Source organism: Prunus dulcis, chromosome 3, assembly GCF_902201215.1.
Source record: "Prunus dulcis chromosome 3, ALMONDv2, whole genome shotgun sequence".
NCBI lineage: Eukaryota > Viridiplantae > Streptophyta > Magnoliopsida > Rosales > Rosaceae > Prunus > Prunus dulcis.
The window spans coordinates 19835407-19857123 of NC_047652.1; the positions used below are offsets into that span (position 1 = coordinate 19835407).

At 36.7% G+C, this 21717-nt stretch overlaps 1 protein-coding gene across 1 annotated transcript in view; it reads left to right on the forward strand.

The window, feature by feature from the left end:
• Positions 1–15640: 15640 nt before the first annotated feature.
• Positions 15641–21717, forward strand: part of LOC117623376 — a 10537-nt gene continuing 4460 nt past the window's right edge. Inside the window, exon 1 of the mRNA XM_034354327.1 lies at positions 15641–16356. Coding sequence (XP_034210218.1) covers positions 15790–16356 — 567 coding nt within the window. The 5' untranslated portion in view covers positions 15641–15789. The remainder of the gene's footprint in view (positions 16357–21717) is intronic.

The following is a 21717-nucleotide window of genomic DNA, read 5'->3' on the forward strand; positions in this document are numbered from 1 at the left end:
GGTGGTAAAAGTTTTCACAACATGTATAAATGTTGTTGATTAACCAGAGTTTTCCATTTATTATATTGTAAAATAATGGTCGTATACATGCCATCAAATTATACTATGGGCCTGATTAAAAAATAATTATACTATGGGCTTTAGATTAAAAAACCTTAACATTGGCTGGGCACATTGGGCCATGACCAACCAAATAACGTGGCCGGGCATAAATTGAAATCCGGTTATAATGAATATGGCCCTTAGGTGAGACAAATATAGAATGACTTATTATCACAAAACGTCCCTAAGGTTTACGAAACTATCAGATTGCATCTTTAATGTTTTTTTGTGTCACTTATGGTCCTCAAGTTTAGTATGTGCAATCACAAATGGTCCCTGCCGTTAGGTTCTGTCAAAAACTCTGTTAGTTTGCTGACTTGGCATACATATATATCACAAAACATCCCTGAGGTTTACACACTTATCACAAATGGTCCCTATGAATTTTTTTAATTTTTTATTTAAAATTCGAAAAATTTTGGTTTTCTTTTTAAAATTATTTATAAATGAAAAAAATCATTTATAGAAGGATTTTAATCTTGAGGACCATTTATGAACCCTAAACCTTTAGTTTTTTTCATTTTAAAATTTTATGAATTTTAAATTATTTTTTAAAAATTTCATTAGTTTGTTGATGTGGCATATATATGGAGCCAACATCTACAATAATATAGTGTCACATGTATTTAAAATTTAATATATATTTTAAAATAATTATAATTCATAAAATTTTAAAAAGAAAACAAAAATGTTATGAATTTTAAATTTAAAAAATTAAAAAATTTCATAAGGACCATTTGTGATAGGTCTGTGAACCTCAAGGATGTTTTGTGATATACATATATGCCACGTCAGCAAACTAACAGAGTTTTTGACAAAACCTAACGGTAGGGACCATTTGTGATCATGCATACTAACCTTGAGGACCACGAATGACAAAAAAAAACATTAAGGATGCAATCTGATAGTTTCATAAACGTTAGGGACGTTTTGTGATAATAAGCCAATATAGAATTGACTTATATACAGCGCTTAGGTGAGACATATATAAAATTATTGCTAAGTAAGAAGCTACTTCACTAGGGGGATGGAATAATTTTGTCTAAATAAGAACTTTCAAAAATTCTATATATAAAGATGAAGAAACATGATAAAACAGGAAACAAAAAACTTGTTAGATTTTCTCTCCATGTTTTAGTGGGTAATCATCTTGACTTTATTTGTCTCCATTTTTGTCCCCTTGAGCACCAATTGAGAATTCTTAGGTAACCTACTTATATCTCTATTTGTTTCTCCACTTGAAATTGTAACCACAAGCAAGCAATTTTATTTCTCTTCTATTTCAACTGTTTTTTTTCTTCACTTGAAATGTGACCATAAGATTAATAAGTTCAATTCTTTGTTGGAGTAATCATTTTTTTTAGATTAAGAAACTCTTTGAACACATAACCATAATCCAAGAGGTAAGTGCCATATGCACTTTAAAAACATCCTCAACTGCATTAGTATCACTGAAGACAGACACTAAAAGAGTCGATGAACATAACATGGTGGAGAAGATCAGATGCCATGAGCGGAGGGAGCTAAGGCGACTCGGGGGAGGGGGGGGGGGGGTGTCCTATGCCCTCTCTCTCACTCCTCCTCTCACTTTTCTTAGCCTAGTTATATATTTCTTATCCAAATTTCAAAGTTCCCTTTTTCTTTTTATGTTTTTCTTCTCTCTCTTTTTCACACTATTACTACCCCTTCTAAATATCTTTTATTGTCTTTTTTTGGCTCTAAATTTTATAATAATAAACTACAATTCAAATTTTCTTAGTACGGATAGTTAACAAAATACATTTAATTTGAATCAATATTTTTTGCTCGTATTAATGATCAATAGATAGGTAATGTGATATATAAAATAATAGAGTATAGTAATTAAATTTAGAGACTTTATATCAAGCAAAAAATTAATTCAAATGTCACCATCGTAAAGAAATATATTTCAATATTTAAGATGCCCCTTATGTACAAAGTTTTTGACTCTGCCACAGACGCCAAGACAAAGCCGCAAGGAATAGATACAGGAACGGCCTATTAAGGAAACCAGCACAAAAACAAAACTACCGACACCACCATTGAGAAGACAGAGACAGAGTGTAGAGGGGCTCATGAAAACGCCCCTGCCATGACAATCCCAAAATAGTAGTATCATGGATGAACCCCTTTGTGTGGTTGTCGAAGGCCAGCCACCACCGCCGTCAACCTTACCATTCTTAGCCCTCAGTTCAAGAACTTACACAGCTTTGTTTCATCAGGATTGAGGGCTAAATCAGCAAGGCACATGGCTTGACATAAGAGTGGGAAATGCTGGCCACGTTTGGAATGTATTTGCCATTGAAATTTTTTTTTAAAAAAAAAAAAAAATAGAGAAATGACATACCGCTACCATCAATAAATTCAAAAAAAAAAAAAAAAAAAAAATCATAATTAACCAAAGTTTGTTAAAAGGAATTATTGTGATTCAACCATCTTTTTTCCTTTTCGACTTGCGTACTTGAATTGTATATTTTGAATATCAACAAATCACATAATATCCTCAGTTATTGACCGATTTCTTAAATGTCTTTCTGAATATTTCTCAATATCCCGGCTATTCACGGAACGTGAAAAACAGATGAATAAGAACCTGCTTCCGGTTTCACTTTCCATTTTAAATTATTCTTTAGTGTCATTGTTAATACAGCGGTGGTAGACAGTAGAGTAAGACGGAGAAGCAAATGGAGAAGCCGGCCCTCTTGAATCGAAGGAATCATAGTAAACAATGTTCCAAGCTGGCTCTCTCTATATATACAGACTCCTAGCAACTCTTTTACAGCACAACCCAAGAATCACACAGTTTATACTTCATGCTCAGAGGAAGAAGGTGAAAAAAAATGGCCAAGGCTGGTAGTAAAATGGCACTAATTCTTAACTTGATTCTAGTGCTCTCTCTTGTTCTAATGATTTCCATAGCTGAGAGTAGACAAGTTGGCAGTAAGAATTATTATTTCCCTTTAAATGATTTCTTTTTAGTTTCACATAAATATATATGAAGAAAAAAATTGTTAGTTTTTCATATCTAATACATGCATTCATATTTGCAGTTGGATTTGGAGGGAAAAAACCTGCCGCATTTTGCAGTGCAGTTTATGGTGCAGAGGAGGGTGATACGTGTACTTCTGTTAGCGAGATGTTCAATTTGAGTTTTGATTTCTTCCTTTCTATCAACCCTAATATCAACTGCGACAACTTCTTTGTGGGTCAATGGCTTTGTACTGAAGGGAGTGCCTGAGTTGCAAGTTGCAACAGATATTGATCATGGTCAATTGAGTAAACACTTAATTGCACTAATAAAGAGGATAGAGCTTTGATGTCCTCCCAATGTATTTTCATTACTTTGTCAATTAAAGATGGACAATTGTTATTATTGGCCATCAGTGTTTAGTGGTGTTTTATGGTTTCTTTCCTCACCTTGTCATAACTATGGTGATTAGGGAGAATGGGGAAGAAGCTCAAGCTTTGAATTTCAGAAATTTTGAATAATGAAGTATTACATTTTGAATAATGCAGTTGGATTTGGAGGGAAAAAACCTGCCGCATTTTGCAGTGCAGTTTATGGTGCAGAGGAGGGTGATACGTGTACTTCTGTTAGCGAGATGTTCAATTTGAGTTTTGATTTCTTCCTTTCTATCAACCCTAATATCAACTGCGACAACTTCTTTGTGGGTCAATGGCTTTGTACTGAAGGGAGTGCCTGAGTTGCAAGTTGCAACAGATATTGATCATGGTCAATTGAGTAAACACTTAATTGCACTAATAAAGAGGATAGAGCTTTGATGTCCTCCCAATGTATTTTCATTACTTTGTCAATTAAAGATGGACAATTGTTATTATTGGCCATCAGTGTTTAGTGGTGTTTTATGGTTTCTTTCCTCACCTTGTCATAACTATGGTGATTAGGGAGAATGGGGAAGAAGCTCAAGCTTTGAATTTCAGAAATTTTGAATAATGAAGTATTACATTTTGTTTGATTACTCACAATTAGTTCGATACAGCTAATCCGAACAAAAATAAAAACACACGTAATGGTTATGTTCATTTGCATGTATCATGTTGAAGAAAAATGTGAACCTCCCAACATAATTTCATCACCGCTAATTAAATAATGAGGTTTTATTAATTTAGGTTCGACCCATTTGAGACGCAGTGTCTCTTAATTACAATCTCTTGCTTCAAGAAAACACCCTTTGATTCCATCATAAAGAAACAAAATGTGTGTATTTGGTTTTGCGGCTACTCCCAAGTCCAATCTCAAGGTGCTTACATATCTCTTCCAAGAATCAAGTCACTCGTAGTTCAAAGATTTGCAATGAATAAATGACTCATTGCAAAAAGGAGAATTTGAATGAATTTGATTGAAAAAGTGTTTGAGTGAATTTAGTTGAATAAACTAGGGATTTGATTTTGATGTGTGTTTGGGGTGAATTTGGTTAAGAATAAACTAGAGATTCTGTTTGGATTTGAGATTTGGAGAATTTGGTTAATGTAACCAGAGATTCAAATTTGGTTGCAGTTGCATCTATTAGGATGCTAGACTGCCTACGTACTCTTGATGTGATCAAATCAACTTAGTTCAGAATTTTAGAAATTAATGGGTAAGTGTGGCCCAATAGTTTAGAATTTGTGTCTTTGAGACAATTTGGAGATTTTCATAGGTAGATGACCTATTGGAAAATTTGGAAATAAATGAGTAAGTGTGGCCCCCTAATTGGGAATTAGTGTTTGAGATATTTGAATTTAATCTCATGGAAATTTGCATGGGTAGATGACCCACAGAAAAATTGGATGGCTTTGTACCATTTTCCTTATTGTCAATGTCCAAGAAAAATAATAAGCAATTTTGATTAACCCACTAATTTTCTAAAATTGACATTTGCATTTGGACCCAAATATGGCTATGAGGACTTTTAAAATTGATCCATTAACCATATAAGCACTTTGGGCCTCTGTAAATTTAATGAGTAATTATTTGGGTAACCCATTAAATATTTTAGGCTTTTGAGAATTAATGGGCAAATATTTTTGACAACCCATTAATCTATTTCGGGCCTTTGATATTTGAAATCGATTAGCCCATGAACAAGGAATCCAAATCATAAGGACTGCAGCTGGTAGCTATCAATTGAGCCAAACCGATAGCTAAGAGTTTGCTTGCAACCAGGCTTGTAACTCCCATATCTACTCGGAGTAGTTGAGATCAATCCAAGTTGTGACACTCCTATATTCATATGGAGTATTTGAGATTAACTCAAATATCTCACCATAAATCTTCGACCTTTTAAAATACCAAATAAAAGCTTAAAAAAAAAAAACAAACAAACAATTGATGCACAACAGGCCGCGAGAGAAACCGACATATAGGTTCGCTCTCTTTTTTTTTTTTTTTTTTTTTTTGGTTTTTCTTGTCTTCAAAGAAGTGGAGATATCAAGGAAATAGACCATGCAACATGCCCCCAACTCTGATAATTTCCGCCCCTCTCCTTTTGTTTGTTTGATTGTTTTCTTGGAAGGCAGCTAACTTCTTTCTTCTTTTTCTTTTCATGCAGTGTACTCAGATAGAAAAAGAAATTGATACAATTTTTTCAAACAGAGAGGGAGATAATTGGTCAGAGTGTCCAAGAGGTAGAGGTATAACCCCTTTTTGCCCATTTATAACATAACAAAAGGGATTTTAACTTCTTTTAAATTACAAAATTGTCATTGATTTCTTAAAACAAACTCAACCCAAAAACCTTATAAAAAGGCCCAAAACATTCAATAGGGCATCAAAGTAACTTAATAATTAAAATTAAATTCAATAGAGCCAGCTGTCATTTTATGGGTTTGTTTATATAAATTAAATAGTGTATGACTTATTTATAGTTTTATGCTAAGAATGGGTATATGACTGAATATCTCTTTTTTATTTGCTTCTGCACCTTTGCTTCAATTCTTTTTTTCTTTGCTGCACTTGGTGGTAGAGAATTAATTTCTCATTTTTCATTTGCAGCTTATTCAGGCAGAGAGAATGGGAACTAACAGGACAAAAGTAAAGACCCATTTCTTTTGCTAAACCTAATTGTCATGTATCTTTGAACCCATTTTTCTAGAGGTTCTGGGTTTCTCACCCTATGGATTTTTTCCATCCAATTAATTTCAGGGTTTCTCACCCATGGATTTGCATCCAAATAATTTCGGGATTTCTCACCCATGGATTTGCATCCAAGTAATTTTAGAGTTTTTCACCTATGGATTTACGGCATGTTATGCCTAACATAGAAAAGAAAAGGGATATTCATTGAAATGTCACCTGAACTTATACCTTAGTTTCAATTTGTCACATGAATTTTTCAAAATCCATGATTTGTCACCTGACTTTAACATCATCCAATTTTTCAACTATTTTCAAGGGTATTTTAGTCTTTTTAGTTCAAGAGCATTTTAAAAATGGAAAAATCATTATTAAAAAAAAAAAAAAAAGACCCTTGAAAATTATAAAAATTATATATCTTTTTCACATTTAACTTTTATTCTTTTAATAATAATTTTTTCCATTTTTAAAATATCCTTGAAAATGAAAAGACTAAAATACCCTTGAAAATAGATGGAAAATTGGATGATGTTAAACTCAGGTGACAAATCATGAATTTTGAAAAATTTAGGTGACATTTCACTCAAATTTTTTTTCAAGTGACAAATTAAAACTAAGGTATAAGTTCAGGTGATATTTAAACAAATATCCCAAAAGAAAATAGAGGTGACAGTATACCTGTAGCAATTTTTTTCTTTTCTTTGCACTGCTCTAATTTCTCCAGCAATCTTTTTTAATCTATCGACAACTTCCTCCTTTTCTTTTCTTTTCTTTTCTTTTCTTTTTTCTGTTGTAGCCCTTTTATGGGCCAACTGGATAAGATTCCCTTGAACAAATAACAGTTTTGAATTTCAAATAAGTGCTGATCAGATTCAACCTCTCGTTTCAGGAACTTGTGAGTCTACTAATTATGCTCAAGCTGCTTCTGATCCCCATTGGCAACTTGCCATGAAAGCCGAGTTGGATGCATTGCAACTCAATCGTACTTGGACACTTGTTACTTTACCGCCTGGCCACAAACCCATTGGCTGCAAATTGGTTTATAAAATCAAATACAATTCAGATGGTTCCAAATTTCAAAGTTCCCTTTTTATTTTCATGTTTTTATTTTCTCTCTCTTTTTCACATTATTGCTACCCCTCGTAAATCTCTTTTATTGTCTTCTTTTGACACTAAATTTTGTAATAATAAACTACAATTCAAATTTTTTTAGTACGCAAAATACATTTAATTGAATCAACATTTTTTGCTTGTATTAATGATGAATAAATAGGTAATGTCATATATAAAATAATGGAGTATCGTAATTAAATTTAGGGATTTTGTATCAAGTAAAAAATTAATTTAAATATCACAACTATAAAGAAAAACATTTCAATATTTAAGATGCTCCTTCTGTACAAAGTTTTTGACTCCCCCACCGTTGAGAAGATACCAGCACAAAAACAAAACTGGCGACACCACCGCTGAGAAGACAGAGACAAAGTGTTGAGGGGCTCATGAAAACACCCCTGCCATGACAATCCCAGAATAATAGTATCATGAATGGACCCCCTTGTGTGGTTATCAAAGGCCAGCCACCACCACCACCGCCATCAACCTTACCATTCTTAGCCCTCAATTCAAGAACTCACACAGCTTTGTTTCATCGGGACGGAGGGCTAAATCAGCGAGGCACATGGCTGGACATAAGAGTGGGAAATGCTGGCCACGTTTGAAAGGTATTTGCCATTGAAAATATTTATTAAAAAAAAAAAAAAAAAAGAAAAATGACATACCGCTATCATCAGTAAATTAAAAAAAAAATCATAATTAACCAAAGTTTGTTAATTCACTTTCCATTTTAAATTATTCTTTAGTGTCATTGTTCATACAGCGGTGGTATACAGTAGAGTAAGACGGAGAAGCAAATGGAGAAGCCGGCCCTCTTGAATCAAAGGAATCATAGTAATGTTCCAAGCTGGCTCTCTCTATATATATAGACTCCTAGCAACTCTTTTACAGCACAACCCAAGAAACACACAGTTTATACTTCATACTCAGAGGAAGAAGGTGAAAAAAATGGCCAAGGCTGGTAGCAAAATGGCACTAATTCTTAACGTGATTCTAGTGCTCTCTCTTGTTCTAATGATTTCCATAGCTGAGAGTAGACAAGTTGGCAGTAACAGTAAGAATTATTATCTTAACTTAATTCCTTATTTCCCTTGAAATGCTTTCTTTTTAGTTTCACATAAATATATATATGAAGAAAAAAAAATTTAGTTTTTCATATCTAATACATGCATTCATTTTTGCAGTTGGATTTGGAGGGAAAACAGTTGGATTTGGAGGGAAAAAACCTGCCGCAGTTTGCGCTGCAGTTTATGGTGCAGAGGAGGGTGATACGTGTACTTCTGTTAGCGAGATGTTCAATTTGAGTTTTGATTTCTTCCTTTCTATCAACCCTAATATCAACTGCGACAACTTCTTTGTGGGTCAATGGCTTTGTACTGCAGGGAGTGCCGACTGAGCTGCAAGTTGCAACAGATATTGATCATGGTCAATTGAGGAAACGCTTAATTTTACTAATAAAGAGGATGAGAGCTGTGATGTCCTCCCAATGCATTTTCATTACTTTGTCAATTAAAGATGGACAATTGTTATCATTGGCCATCAGTGTTTAGTGGTGTTTTATGGTTTCTTTCCTCACCTTGTCATAACTATGGTGATTAGGGAGAATGGGGAAGAAGCTCAAGCTTTGAATTTCTGAAATTTTGAATAATGAAGTATTACATTCTGTTTGATTACTCACAATTAGTTCGATACAGCTAATCCGAACAAAAATAAAAACACATGTAATAGTTAGGTTCATTTGCATGTATCATGTTGAAGAAAAATGTGAACATAATTTCACCACCATTAATTAAATAATGAGGTTTTATTATTTTAGGTTCGACCCATTCAAGACGCTGTGTCTCTTAATTACAATCTCTTGCTTCAAGGGAACATCCTTTGATTCTATCATAAAGAAACAAAACGTGTGTATTTGGTTTTGCGGCTACTCCCAAGTCCAACCTCAGGGTGCTTACGTATCTCTTACGGAATCAAGCCACTCGTAGTTCAAAGATTTGCAATGAATAAATGACTCATTGCAAAAAGGAGAATTTGAATGAATTTGATTGAAAATGTGTTTGAGTGAATTTAGCTGAATAAATTAGAGATTTGATATTGATGTGTGTTTGGGGTGAATTTGGTTAAGAATAAACTAGAGATTCTGTTTGGATTTGAGATTTGGAGAATTTGGGTGATGTAACCAGAGATTCAAATTTGGTTTCGGTTGCATCTATTAGGATGCTAGACTGCCTACGTACCCTTGAAGGGATCAAACCAACGTAGTTCGGAATTTTGGAAATTAATGGGTAAGTTGACAGGACCCGCACCGGAATTCCTTGGAAACAGGGATGAATCCCATCTAGTTATCGACATCACCCCGATGCCGGGCCCACTTATTAAAAACTGAGACTTTCTACCAAAATTTTGGCAGAGTCTCCCATATAAATTGAACAAACCCAACAAAATTCAACCTGCATAATAATCACAAAATAATCCCAACCAGCAGCATGCTTTCAACATTTTACAGTAAACACCATATGGCTTCCGGCCTCACAAAATAAAACCTAACATGGGCAATAACAGAGCATCTACTGAATTTAGTTTAAAGGACAACCAGTTGAGTAAAAAGAAATTACTCGAAGTCTAATCTAGTGATGATCACGATTCGAGGTCTCGAACACGGCTTAAAATTCTCCCCTGAGGGACTACTGTCAGGGGGAGGGGCCAAACAGAAAACATGTGAGTGGACAAAAACAAAGTTTGCATTCAAAACAATATAATAACCCCCATCGTGTAAAAATAATGCCCAAAGCATGCAGATTCATAATCCTTTTTTTTCTTTTTTTTTTACTTCCACTTTTCTTGTCTTCAGAGAGAAGCGAAGGATATCAAGAATAGACCATGCGACATGGCCCCCGCAACTCCATTCTTTTCTTTGTTCTAAGATAGCAACACAAATTCAAAACCTTGTTGCCATCTCTTCTTGTTTCTGTACAACCCAAATTAGGTTTCTCCTAAAGCCATACGGCCTTAACCCACCCTTCCTTTTTTTTTTTTTTCCATGTATTGTACTCAGATAGAAAAAGAAATTGATACAACTTTCTCAAGTAGAGAGGGAGATAATTTGGTCAGAGTGTCCAAGAGGTAGAGGTTAACCCCTTTTTTTATTTGCATCTGCACCTTTGCTTCAATTCTTTTTTTCTTTGCTGCACTTGGTGGTAGAGAATTAACTTCCCATTTTTCATTTGCAGCTTATTCAGGTAGAGAGAAGGAGAACTAACAAGACAAAAGTAAAGACCTATTTCGTTTGCTAATTGTCATGGATCTTTGAACCCATTTTTCCAGATTTCTTTCATCCATAGAGGTTCTGGATTTTTCTCACCCTATGGATTTTTTACATCCAATTAATTTCAGGGTTACTCACCCATGGATTTGCATCCAAATAATTTCAGGGTTTCTCACCCATGGATTTGCATCCAAGTAATTTCAGAATTTTTCACCCATGGATTTATGGCATGCTATGCCGAACATAGAAAAGAAAATAGAGGATACCTGTAGCAATTTTTTTTTCTCTTCTTTGCACTGCTCTAATTTCTCCAACAGTCTTTTTTAATCTATCGACAACTTCCTCCTTTTCTTTTCTTTTCTTTTTTCTATTGTATCCTTGTTATAGGCCAACTAGATAAGACTCCCTTGAAAGAATAACACTTTTGAATTTCAAATAAGTGTTGATCAGATTCAGCCTCTCATTTCATGAACCTGTGAGCCTACTAATTATGCTCAAGCTGCTTCTGATCCCCATTGGCAACTTGCCATGAAAGCCGAGTTGGATGCATTGCAACTCAATCGTACTTGGACACTTGTTCCTTTACCGCCTAGTCACAAACCCGTTGGCTATAAATGGGTTTATAAAATCAAATACAATTCAGATGGTTCCAAATTTCAAAGTTCCCTTTTTATTTTTATGTTTTTCTTCTCTCTCTTTTTCACATTATTGCTACCCCTCCTAAATCTCTTTTATTGTCTTCTTTTGACTCTAAATTTTGTAATAATAAACTACAATTCAAATTTTTTCAGTACCCAAAATACATTTAATTTGAATCAAGTAAAAAATTAATTCAAATGTCACCACTATAAAGAAAAATATTTCTATATTTAAGATGCCCCCTCTGTACAAAGTTTCTGATTCCACCACCACTGAGAAGATACCAGCACAAAAACAAAATTGTGGACACCACCGCTGAAAAAGACAGAGGCAGAGTGTAGAGGGGCTCATGAAAAGCACCTTACTTACTATAAAGAATTGTCATGAAAACGCCCCTGCCATGACAATCCCAGCCAAAGGCCAGCCACCACCGCCATCAACCTTACCATTCTTAGCCCTCAATTCAAGAACTCACACAGCTTTGTTTCATCGGGACTGAAGGCTAAATCAGCGTGGCACATGGCCTGACATAAGAGTGGGAAATGCTGGCCACGTTTGGAAGGTATTTGCCATTGAAAATATTTATAAAATAAAAAAAGAGAAATGACATACCGCTACCATCAGTAAATTTAAAAAAAAAAAATCATAATTAACCAAAGTTTGTTAATTCACTTTCCATTTTAAATTATTCTTTAGTGTCATTGTTAATACAGCGGTGGTATACAGTAGAGTGTAAAGACGGCTGGTAATTGTATCATTCTGTACACCAAATTATACCATCGCCTGCAGTGAACAATCCAATGCATCTATAAACGGCCCTCTTGAATCAAAGGAATCATAGTAAACAATGTTCCAAGCTGGCTCTCTCTATATATATAGACTCCTGGCAACTCTTTTACAGCACAACCCAAGAAACACACAGTTTATACTTCATACTCAGAGGAAGAAGGTGAAAAAAAATGGCCAAGGCTGGTAGCAAAATGGCGCTAATTCTTAACTTGATTCTAGTGCTCTCTCTTGTTCTAATGATTTCCATAGCTGAGAGTAGACAACTTGGCAGTAAGAATTAGTATTTCCCTTTAAATGATTTCTTTCTAGTTTCACAAAAAATTGTTAGTTTTTCATATCTAATACATGCATTCATGTTTGCAGTTGGATTTGGAGGGAAAAAACCTGCCGCAATTTGCAGTGCAGTTTATGGTGCAGAGGAGGGTGATACGTGTACTTCTGTTAGCGAGATGTTCAATTTGAGTTTTGATTTCTTCCTTTCTATCAACCCTAATATCAACTGCGACAACTTCTTTGTGGGTCAATGGCTTTGTACTGAAGGGAGTGCCTGAGCTGCAAGTTGCAACAGATATTGATCATGGTCAATTGAGGAAACACTTAATTGCACTAATAAAGAGGATAGAGCTTTGATGTCCTCCCAATGTATTTTCATTACTTTGTCAATTAAAGATGGACAATTGTTATTATTGGCCATCAGTGTTTAGTGGTGTTTTATGGTTTCTTGTTATGGTTTCTTTCCTCACATTGTCATAACTGTGGCGATTAGGGAGAATGGGGAAGAAGCTCAAGCTTTGAATTTCAGAAATTTTGAATAATGAAGTATTACATTTTGTTTGATTACTCACAATTAGTTCGATACAGCTAATCCGAACAAAAATGATAACACAAGTAATAGTTATGTTCATTTGCATGCATCATGTTCATTCTCTTTAAATACTTTTATTTAGATTTGCATATACTGGAAGATAGAACATTGCTTCAGTCGAATAGTTCTATTTAAAATTCAACTTACCTACATAAGAAAAATTTCAATCTAATTGTCACGTATCACAATTGTTTGCAAAAAATCACAAATGACCTAGACAAGACAAAATTAAAAAAGAATACACAAATGTTATCCATTATTCAATCAGTGTCTCAGAGAAGAAATTTGGCTCAACATTGTGACTTTGTGAAGAGGCTGCTGTGGAGGCTGATGGCTATAGAGTTTTACACTTGTTAATCTCTCTAGTTTTAGAAAAGTTAATACTAACTAAACTGGATGATTTTAAGTAGTTAGGGGATTAGGTCCACTGTGGCTGTTAGCACTTACATGAAATTTCAGTCCAAGATTGTCACATAACTGTTGCTAAGAACTCCAAAACAACTTGCCAAAGAAGAAAACATTTTAAAACAATACATATGTAATAACTAATGGTCAAGAACTGTATTAATCTTGCATTACTCCCGGTTTGAATTACATAATTCATTTATTTAGTTGCTTCCAATATCTCATGAGTCAACTATATTAAGTTCATACATAAACTAAACAAAACAGACCGGTGAAGCACGTATAATACACGAAGCTATATTTATATAGCATACTATCACACGCAAAATGTGGATGGTCGATATCATATTAACAATGTCTTACAAATTTAGGCATGCCACATAAATGATATAAAGGATATCATGCAATTTTAAATTTTATCAAGTGTGTCACTCCATACTTTGATACTATACAAAGACGTACAAGTTGATAATATGGCCTGCAGTGTCTAGTGCTTAATATATTTAAGTTTTGTGAACCGGCCACATTGTTCCTCACATATACTGAGCGGTAGAAAATTAGCCTCTAAATCTCATTGCAAACAAATCTAGTAATTATAATTAAAACATGCAGAAGCCGGCCCTCTTGAACCAAGGGAATCAAAGTTACAATGTTTCCAAGCTCCCTATCACAAACTTGGTTTCTTTTTGTGGGCTTTCCTCTATAAATATATAGAGAAAAGCACAACCCAAAGAAACACAGAGTTTTTACTCAGAGAAACAAGTGCAAATGGCAAAGAATAGCAGCAGAGTGGCAATCATGAACTTGATTTTACTGCTCTCTCTTCTTCTAATGGTTTCCATGGCTGAGAGTAGACAACTTGGCAGTAAGAATTCTTCCCAACTTGATTCCTTATTTTCCTTTAAAATTATTTCTTAGTTGTTCATATTTAATACATGCGTTAATGTTTGTTGCAGTTGGATTTGGAAAGGAAGAAACTAGCAACCCTAGTAATATCAATTGCGATTCAGTTTATGGTGCAGAGGAGGGTGATACATGTGGTTCTGTTATTGAAAAGTTCAATTTGAGTTCTGATTTCTTCCTCTCTATCAACCCTAATATCAATTGCGACAGCTTCTTTGTGGGTCAATGGCTTTGTACTCAAGGCACTGTGAACTGAACTGCAAGTTGCAAAAAAGTGATCATGTTCGATTGAGGAAATATATAATTAATTGTAGGAATAAAGAGGATGAACTTTGCTGTTCTCCAAACGCATCCTGCAGTAATTGATCAGTGTTTAATGCAATATTAGTCTACATGGCTGAAGCAATTTGTTATCTTTCAATAAACAGAGCCCCTGTTTTAGTCTGCAATATTAGTCTACATGGCTGAAGAAATTTGGTGCACTCATCAATAGATATGTTTTATAGCACCGTAGTCACGTAACTCAGTTTTCGTTTTGTTCAAGTTGGAAAATGTGTAGGTTGAGCTCAACAATATAATTTCTTCATTCAAAATTGCAATTTCAAGTTTGCCTGCCTTGTTTCTTTGGCTCAATCGGTAATTTCGGAACAAGCATGAAAAATATAAGTGAAAGGCAGACCATTACCAAGCACCAAAACCCTGGAGTATTGATGCAGCAGTACTCGAGCAAGATTGCTGGAAAACACGAACCACGAACCACCAAACTCAGTTTAGTTTAAGAATACCCGAAACTTGGCATAAAATGCATCCTGCAGTAATGGTATAATCGAGATGAAGAAGCAAGGAATCTACTTAAATACTAATCCATTGTGCCACATCTGGTGGAAGTAGATTTGAACGTACGTACATACATACATGTGCACCTATAAACAATGATAATGATAATGAAAATGAAATAAAATAGAAGAAACATGTTTTGACAAAAATTGAGAGAGGCCTTTGGAGGGTTTCGAATGAGTTTATGCCAGATGTCGTTGGAGAGGTGTGTGACTTGTAGGGAGATCGGAGGGACCACAAATTTTAACAAGATACGATTTAAGGATTTACCAATTTTGCTTAAGCATACATATTAACTATCGTGAAATGGGTAATTAATGATACGAGTTTCCTAAAGCTTGAGCTTATTTGAGTGTCTTTTTATAAAGTTTTCACATTTGAAAAGGCAATGCTTATTTAATGCTTGGTTCAATGCAATCCCAGAGCAGAGCAGCAGCCCAAAATCCAATCGTGGTAAGAAATGTTGCCAAGTGTTTTTTACACTCCCATTTAAGTAAAATGTTGGGAAGTGATTTTTACACATGCATTATTATTCCATTATTTTCAAGGAGAATCAACGGTAAAAAATACCAACAAGGAGAATCAACGGTCAAAAACAAGGGAAAGAAAATGGGGGTGTAAAAAGTAAAAGGAAAGCCCTAGAAAGAAATAGCCAGCTACCAGGTAAACTTTGACCTATGTCTATAAATAGTATTTTAGTCCAGTAAAACAGTAAAAACTACATGCTTTGTCGTCCCCAATTTTTCTGCGCCGCTTTTCCAAACCCTAGCCACCATGGCAACCCAATCGGTGAGCTTGTCCGCCGTGCTTCTCAAATCACTGAGCCTAATGATCTCTCATTGCTCGCTCCACTTCTTCTTGTTGCTCGTTCCCCACGCTTTCAAGCTCTCCACAGTTTTCTACCCAGCTTTGCTTAAAGCCGTCGCCAAACCAGTCCGCCAGATACTATTTCTCACAACACCTCCTCCTCCTACTACTTCTCAGCCTCAAAATACCCAATCCGCCATTTTTGGTTTGGTCGTCTTCCTGGCTTTATACATCATCCCCTATCTCTGGGTACTGGGATCCGCCACCAACAGCGCGCTTCGCGGGCTCCAAGGCCTACCCGCCGCTGTGAACTCCGGCATGTCTTGGGTTCTTCCTCTGGTGTTCACACGCGTGCTTTCCCTGATGCAGATTGCGTCGTCCTCCTCACTGTTCCGGCTGTTGCTGGATTTGATGGTCCCTGTTATTGGTCCCTATTTCACTGCGTTCTTGGGTTTGTTTTTTCTGGTGGTCTTACAGAACCGTGACTTGATGTGGAGCCTAGCTCCGGCCGTGGTGGTGGCGGAGTCGAAATTGGTGTTGTGCGGAAGCGTCAACCAACTGCGAGTGAAAAATAAATAACAACAGGCAGGAGAAAAATTAAACAAAATAATCAACAAGAACAACACCAAGATTTATACTGGTTCGGCAATTGCCTACATCCAGTTTGGAGACGACGGAGTATTCCACTATAATCAATGAGATATACAATAGTGTTTACCACTCAATTTCCAAAGACCCAAATACACCCAACCTCACACACACAAAAGGAAGAGAAAACAATGATACAAAGCAAAGAACAACTAGAGAGAATTTGTTTCTCTCTTTGGCAAAATGCATTTCTTGCTTTTTTTCTCTTCTACTTAACACTTGGTTGGATGCTTCAAATGAAACCATTTGCTTCCAATTTATAGCCAAAGGAAGTGGCTTCTCAAAGAAGTCAAAGGTTAGGCAAAGTCAACAATAGCCTACCACCATTTGTGAAAGCCAATTAATGCATTCACATTGCAACTTCAACAACCCAACGGCAAAAGCAAAACACACAAGTCAAAAAGTAAAAGTAAGCCATCAATGCTAGCCATTAATTTGTCTCCAATTTGTCTGCTAGCCGAAAGCACCGAAAGCAGTTTTGCTTTTGACTATTTTTGAGCCAATCATCAACAATCTCCACCTTGGCTCAAAACCTCGAAGCAACACTCTCAATAGTCGTCTCCCAATCCCCCATGGGGCAATCAACAAACTTTACAAATGCCAATTAAGTCTAAGCAATGCTTAAACTTGAGCAACGAAACTGGCTTTGTCAACATATCCGCAGGATTCTCAGCGGTCCCAATCTTCTGAAGAAGAATATTTCCCTCGTCAATAATCTCACGAACAAAATGGAACCTCACGTCAATGTGTTTTGTACGTGCATGATGAACTTGATTCTTTGCTAAATAAATAGCACTCTGACTGTCACAATGAACATCCACATGGTCCTGTTCAACCCCCAAGTCATCAAGCAATCCTTGAAGCCAGATGGCTTCCTTTATAGCTTCTGTTACCGCCATGTATTCAGCCTCCGTAGTCGACAGAGCAACTGTAGATTGCAGAATCGACCTCCAACTCACTGGACCTCCAGCAATAGTGAATACAAAACCTGTAGTGGACCTACGCTTGTCCAAATCACCTGCGTAATCAGAATCCACATATCCAACAACACATTGACCAGTAACTTTATCATGCTGAAACAATAAACCAACATCCACAGTACCCAAAATATACCGTAGAATCCATTTCACAGCTTGCCAATGCCCTTTTCCTGGATTATGCATATATCTACTGACAATACTAACAGCTTGTGAAATATCAGGCCTCGTACACACCATAGCATACATCAAACTACCAACAACACTTGCATATGGAATTTGAGCCATGTAATGACTCTCTTCACCAGTTTTAGGAGACATAGAAGCACTAAGTTTGAAATGAGGGGCAAGAGGTGTACTAACCGGTTTTGAATTTTCATTCATCCCGAAACGTTGTAGTACCTTCTTCAAATACTGCTTTTGACACAGACTAATCTTGCCCTTCGCTCTATCTCTTTCAATTTCCATACCCAGTATCTTCCAAGCTTCTCCTAAGTCCTTCATCTCAAATTCATTACTCAGTTGAGTCTTCAACCTTTCAATCTCCACTTTGCTTTTACATGCTATAAGCATATCATCAACATATAAAAGCAAATAGATGAAGGTTCCATCTTGTAGCTTGCGAAAGTATACACAATGGTCATAATGACTTCTTGTGTACTTCTGCCCGATCATAAACCGATCAAATCGCTTGTACCATTGTCTTGGAGACTGCTTCAAGCCGTACAATGATTTTTGCAATTTGCAAACCCAATTTTCTTTTCAAGCAACCTTAAAACCTTCTGGCTGAGACATATAAATTTCTTCCTCCAAATCACCATGTAAGAATGCAGTCTTGACATCAAGTTGAGCCAACTCAAGGTCAAACCGTGCAACCAAAGCCAACAAAATACGAATAGAGGAATGTTTTACTACAGGAGAAAATACCTCATTGTAGTCAATGCCTTCCTTCTGAGCATATCCTTTAGCTACTAATCGGGCTTTGAATCTCACATTGTCCTTTCCCAAAGATTCCATCTTCTTGGCATAAACCCATTTGCAACCAATTGCTTTCTTCCCCTTTGGTAACTGAACCAGCTCCCAAGTCTTATTTTTATGAAGAGACTTCATCTCCTCATCCATAGATTTCTTCCACTCCACGCTCTCTGAACTTCTGACAGCTTCTTTGTAGGCGGATGGAATATCATCTTCAATAACGGGAAGTGCATATGCCATAATATCAGTAAACCGAGCAGGCTTTCGAATTTCCCTTCTCGATCTTCTGGTTGCAATAGAATCTTGTTGCTGTGGAGGCTCTTGGGTAGGTGCCTCCTCTTCATCATCCTCGTCCTCTTCATCAGAATCAACTGTAGGACTAGTGTCTGTAGTATTAGACCTTACTGGAACAACTGGAGTTTTCAGTAACTCCACCTGCTTTGAACTACTCATGGTCTTAGTTGCTTCAATTTCACCTTCATGCTTGTTCTGATTTACCATAGCAACCTCATCAAAAGTCACATCTCTGCTTACAACAATTTTCTTCTCATCTGGACACCAAAGTCGGTATCCCTTCACGACAGTGCTAAATCCCATAAATAGAGCCTTCTTTGCTCTTGGATCTAACTTGCTTTTCCTGACATGATAGTAAGCAGGACAACCAAATATGTGTAAATACTTGTAATCAGTACAAGGTTTACCAGACCATACCTCCATGGGCGTTTTGCCCTCATTCGCAGCAGAAGGCAACCGATTAATGAGATGGCTTGCATAAGTAATCGCCTCAGCCCAAAACGCCTTGCCTAAACCAGCATTAGACAACATACACCGAACTTTCTCAAGCAAAGTACGGTTCATGCGCTCCGCCACCCCATTTTGTTGCGGTGTCTCCCTAACCGTGAAGTGCCTCACAATACCCTCATCTTGACAAACTTTCAAGAAAGGATCAGACTTATATTCACCACCATTGTCTGATCTGAGAGTCTTGATCTTTTGACCGCTTTGCGTTTCAATCATCTTTTTCCACTTCAGGAATATCTTCAAGACTTCATCTTTACGCTTCATGGTGTACACCCATATTCTTCTAGAGAAGTCATCAACAAAGGAGACAAAATAATGGCTACCTCCCCAAGATGCATTCTTGGAAGGTCCCCAAACATCAGTGTGAACATAATCTAGAATGCCTTTAGTGTGGTGAATAGCAGTGCCAAATTTCACTCTAGTTTGCTTACCCAGCACATAGTGTTCACAGAATTCCAATTTGCATGCCTTTGCACCTTTCAATAAGCCTTGCTTCACCAATCCTTGCAACGCTTTTTCACCAGCATGCCCAAGACGCATATGCCATAACCTTGTGTTGTCTGTGCTATCTGCGTCAGCAGCTTCGGTGACAGCTGCTCCACCAATAACTGTACTACCCTGCAAGAAATACAAGTTATTTCGTCTTGTACCTTTCATCACCACCAGTGCCCCGTACACGACTTTAAGAACTCCACCCTCCATGGTGATCTTGAGACCCTTGGATTCCAAAGCGCCCAATGAGATGAGATTCTTCTTCATATCCGGAACATACCGAACATCACTCAATTCTCTGACTGTTCCATCATGCATCTTCAAACAGATTTTGCCTATCCCTTGTTTTTTGCAGGCATTATTATTGCCCATCAAAACAACTCCACCATCCAGCTCCTCGAAGCTAGAAAACCATTCCCGAATGGGACACATATGATAGGTGCAACCTGAATCCAAAATCCACTCAGTTGAGTGACCATCAGAAGATGAACTAGCCAAAGCAAACTCGAAATCTTCATCTCCAGATTTTGCAACATTTGCTTCAGAACCCACTTTCTCCTTCTCCTTGTTCTTCAATTTGGGGCAGTCTTTCTTCCAATGACCATTTTGGCGACAAAAGGCACATTCATCTTTAGCAGGAAACTTCCCTCGTGACTTTGAACGAGATTTTCCCCGCTTCCCAGATTTTCTTTCCTCTGTTCGACCCCTTGCAACAAGTGCCTCGGTTTGTGAATTTTGAGTCTTCTGTTCCTTTTTACGACACTCATGATTCACCAATGCCGCAGACACCTCATCCAATTTCACCTCGGATTTTCCATACAACAAAGTAGTTGTCAAATGATCATAATCATCAGGCAATGAATTTAACAAACATAGTGCCTTATCCTCGTCGGGAATTATCACATCAAGGTTTGCTAAATCAGCAAGTATTTTATTATAATCATTGAGGTGTTCATGCATAGAAATACCTGAACGATATTGAAATCGGAAGAGTCGTTTCTTCAAGAAGAGCCGTTTTTCTGCGCTCTTGGTCATATACTTCTCCTCCAATTTCATCCATAACTTCTTAGCAGAAGTTTCCTTCATATATGGGTATTTCAACTCCTTATCAAGGAACGATCGAATAGTGGCACAAGCATGGAGATTAATTCGAGTCCACTGCTTGTCATCAATATCTTCTGGTTTATCCTCCAGAACCATATCCAACTCTTGTTGATACAACACATCCATAACTTCACATTGCCACATACAAAAATTATTGGAGCCATTAAATTTATCAACCTCTAACCTTGTACTGGCAATTGGATGTCTATTGGATGTAGGTGCCGACGAAGACGATGTCGATTCCTTCTCCTTTAAAATTTCAACTTTTTCTCCAGCCATCAAATCTGCCCGGCACTATTCACTGCTACTGTAGCACAGCACTATTCACGGGGGGCACTGACACTATTCACTGCTACTGTAGCACCGACACTATTCACGTGCACTATTCACCGTCACTGTAGCACGGACAGATTTTTCACTCCCACAAAACCCCAGTCGAAAAACTGGAGCTCTGATACCACTTGTTGTGCGGAAGCGTCAACCAACTGCGAGTGAAAAATAAATAAAAACAGGCAGGAGAAAAATTGAACAAAATAATCAACAAGAACAACACCAAGATTTATACTGGTTCGGCAATTGCCTACATCCAGTTTGGAGACGACGGAGTATTCCACTATAATCAATGAGAGAATACAATAGTGTTTAACCACTCAGAAAACCCAAGCCCCAAATATACCCAAGCTCACACACTCAAGAATATAAAGGGGATACAAATTGAGTACAATTTAGAGAGGAAAAATAACCAACAGTAGCAACAAAAACTTAGTTGCCCAAACTATTATTTTTCTCTCTCCCAACTTCTTTCTTCTCTCATCAACTCTCGGTGCTTTCCGCTCTTTTTATTTTCCCCAAATGCATGTTCCCTTTTATAAGCCAAACATTTGCTCTTCAATCACCC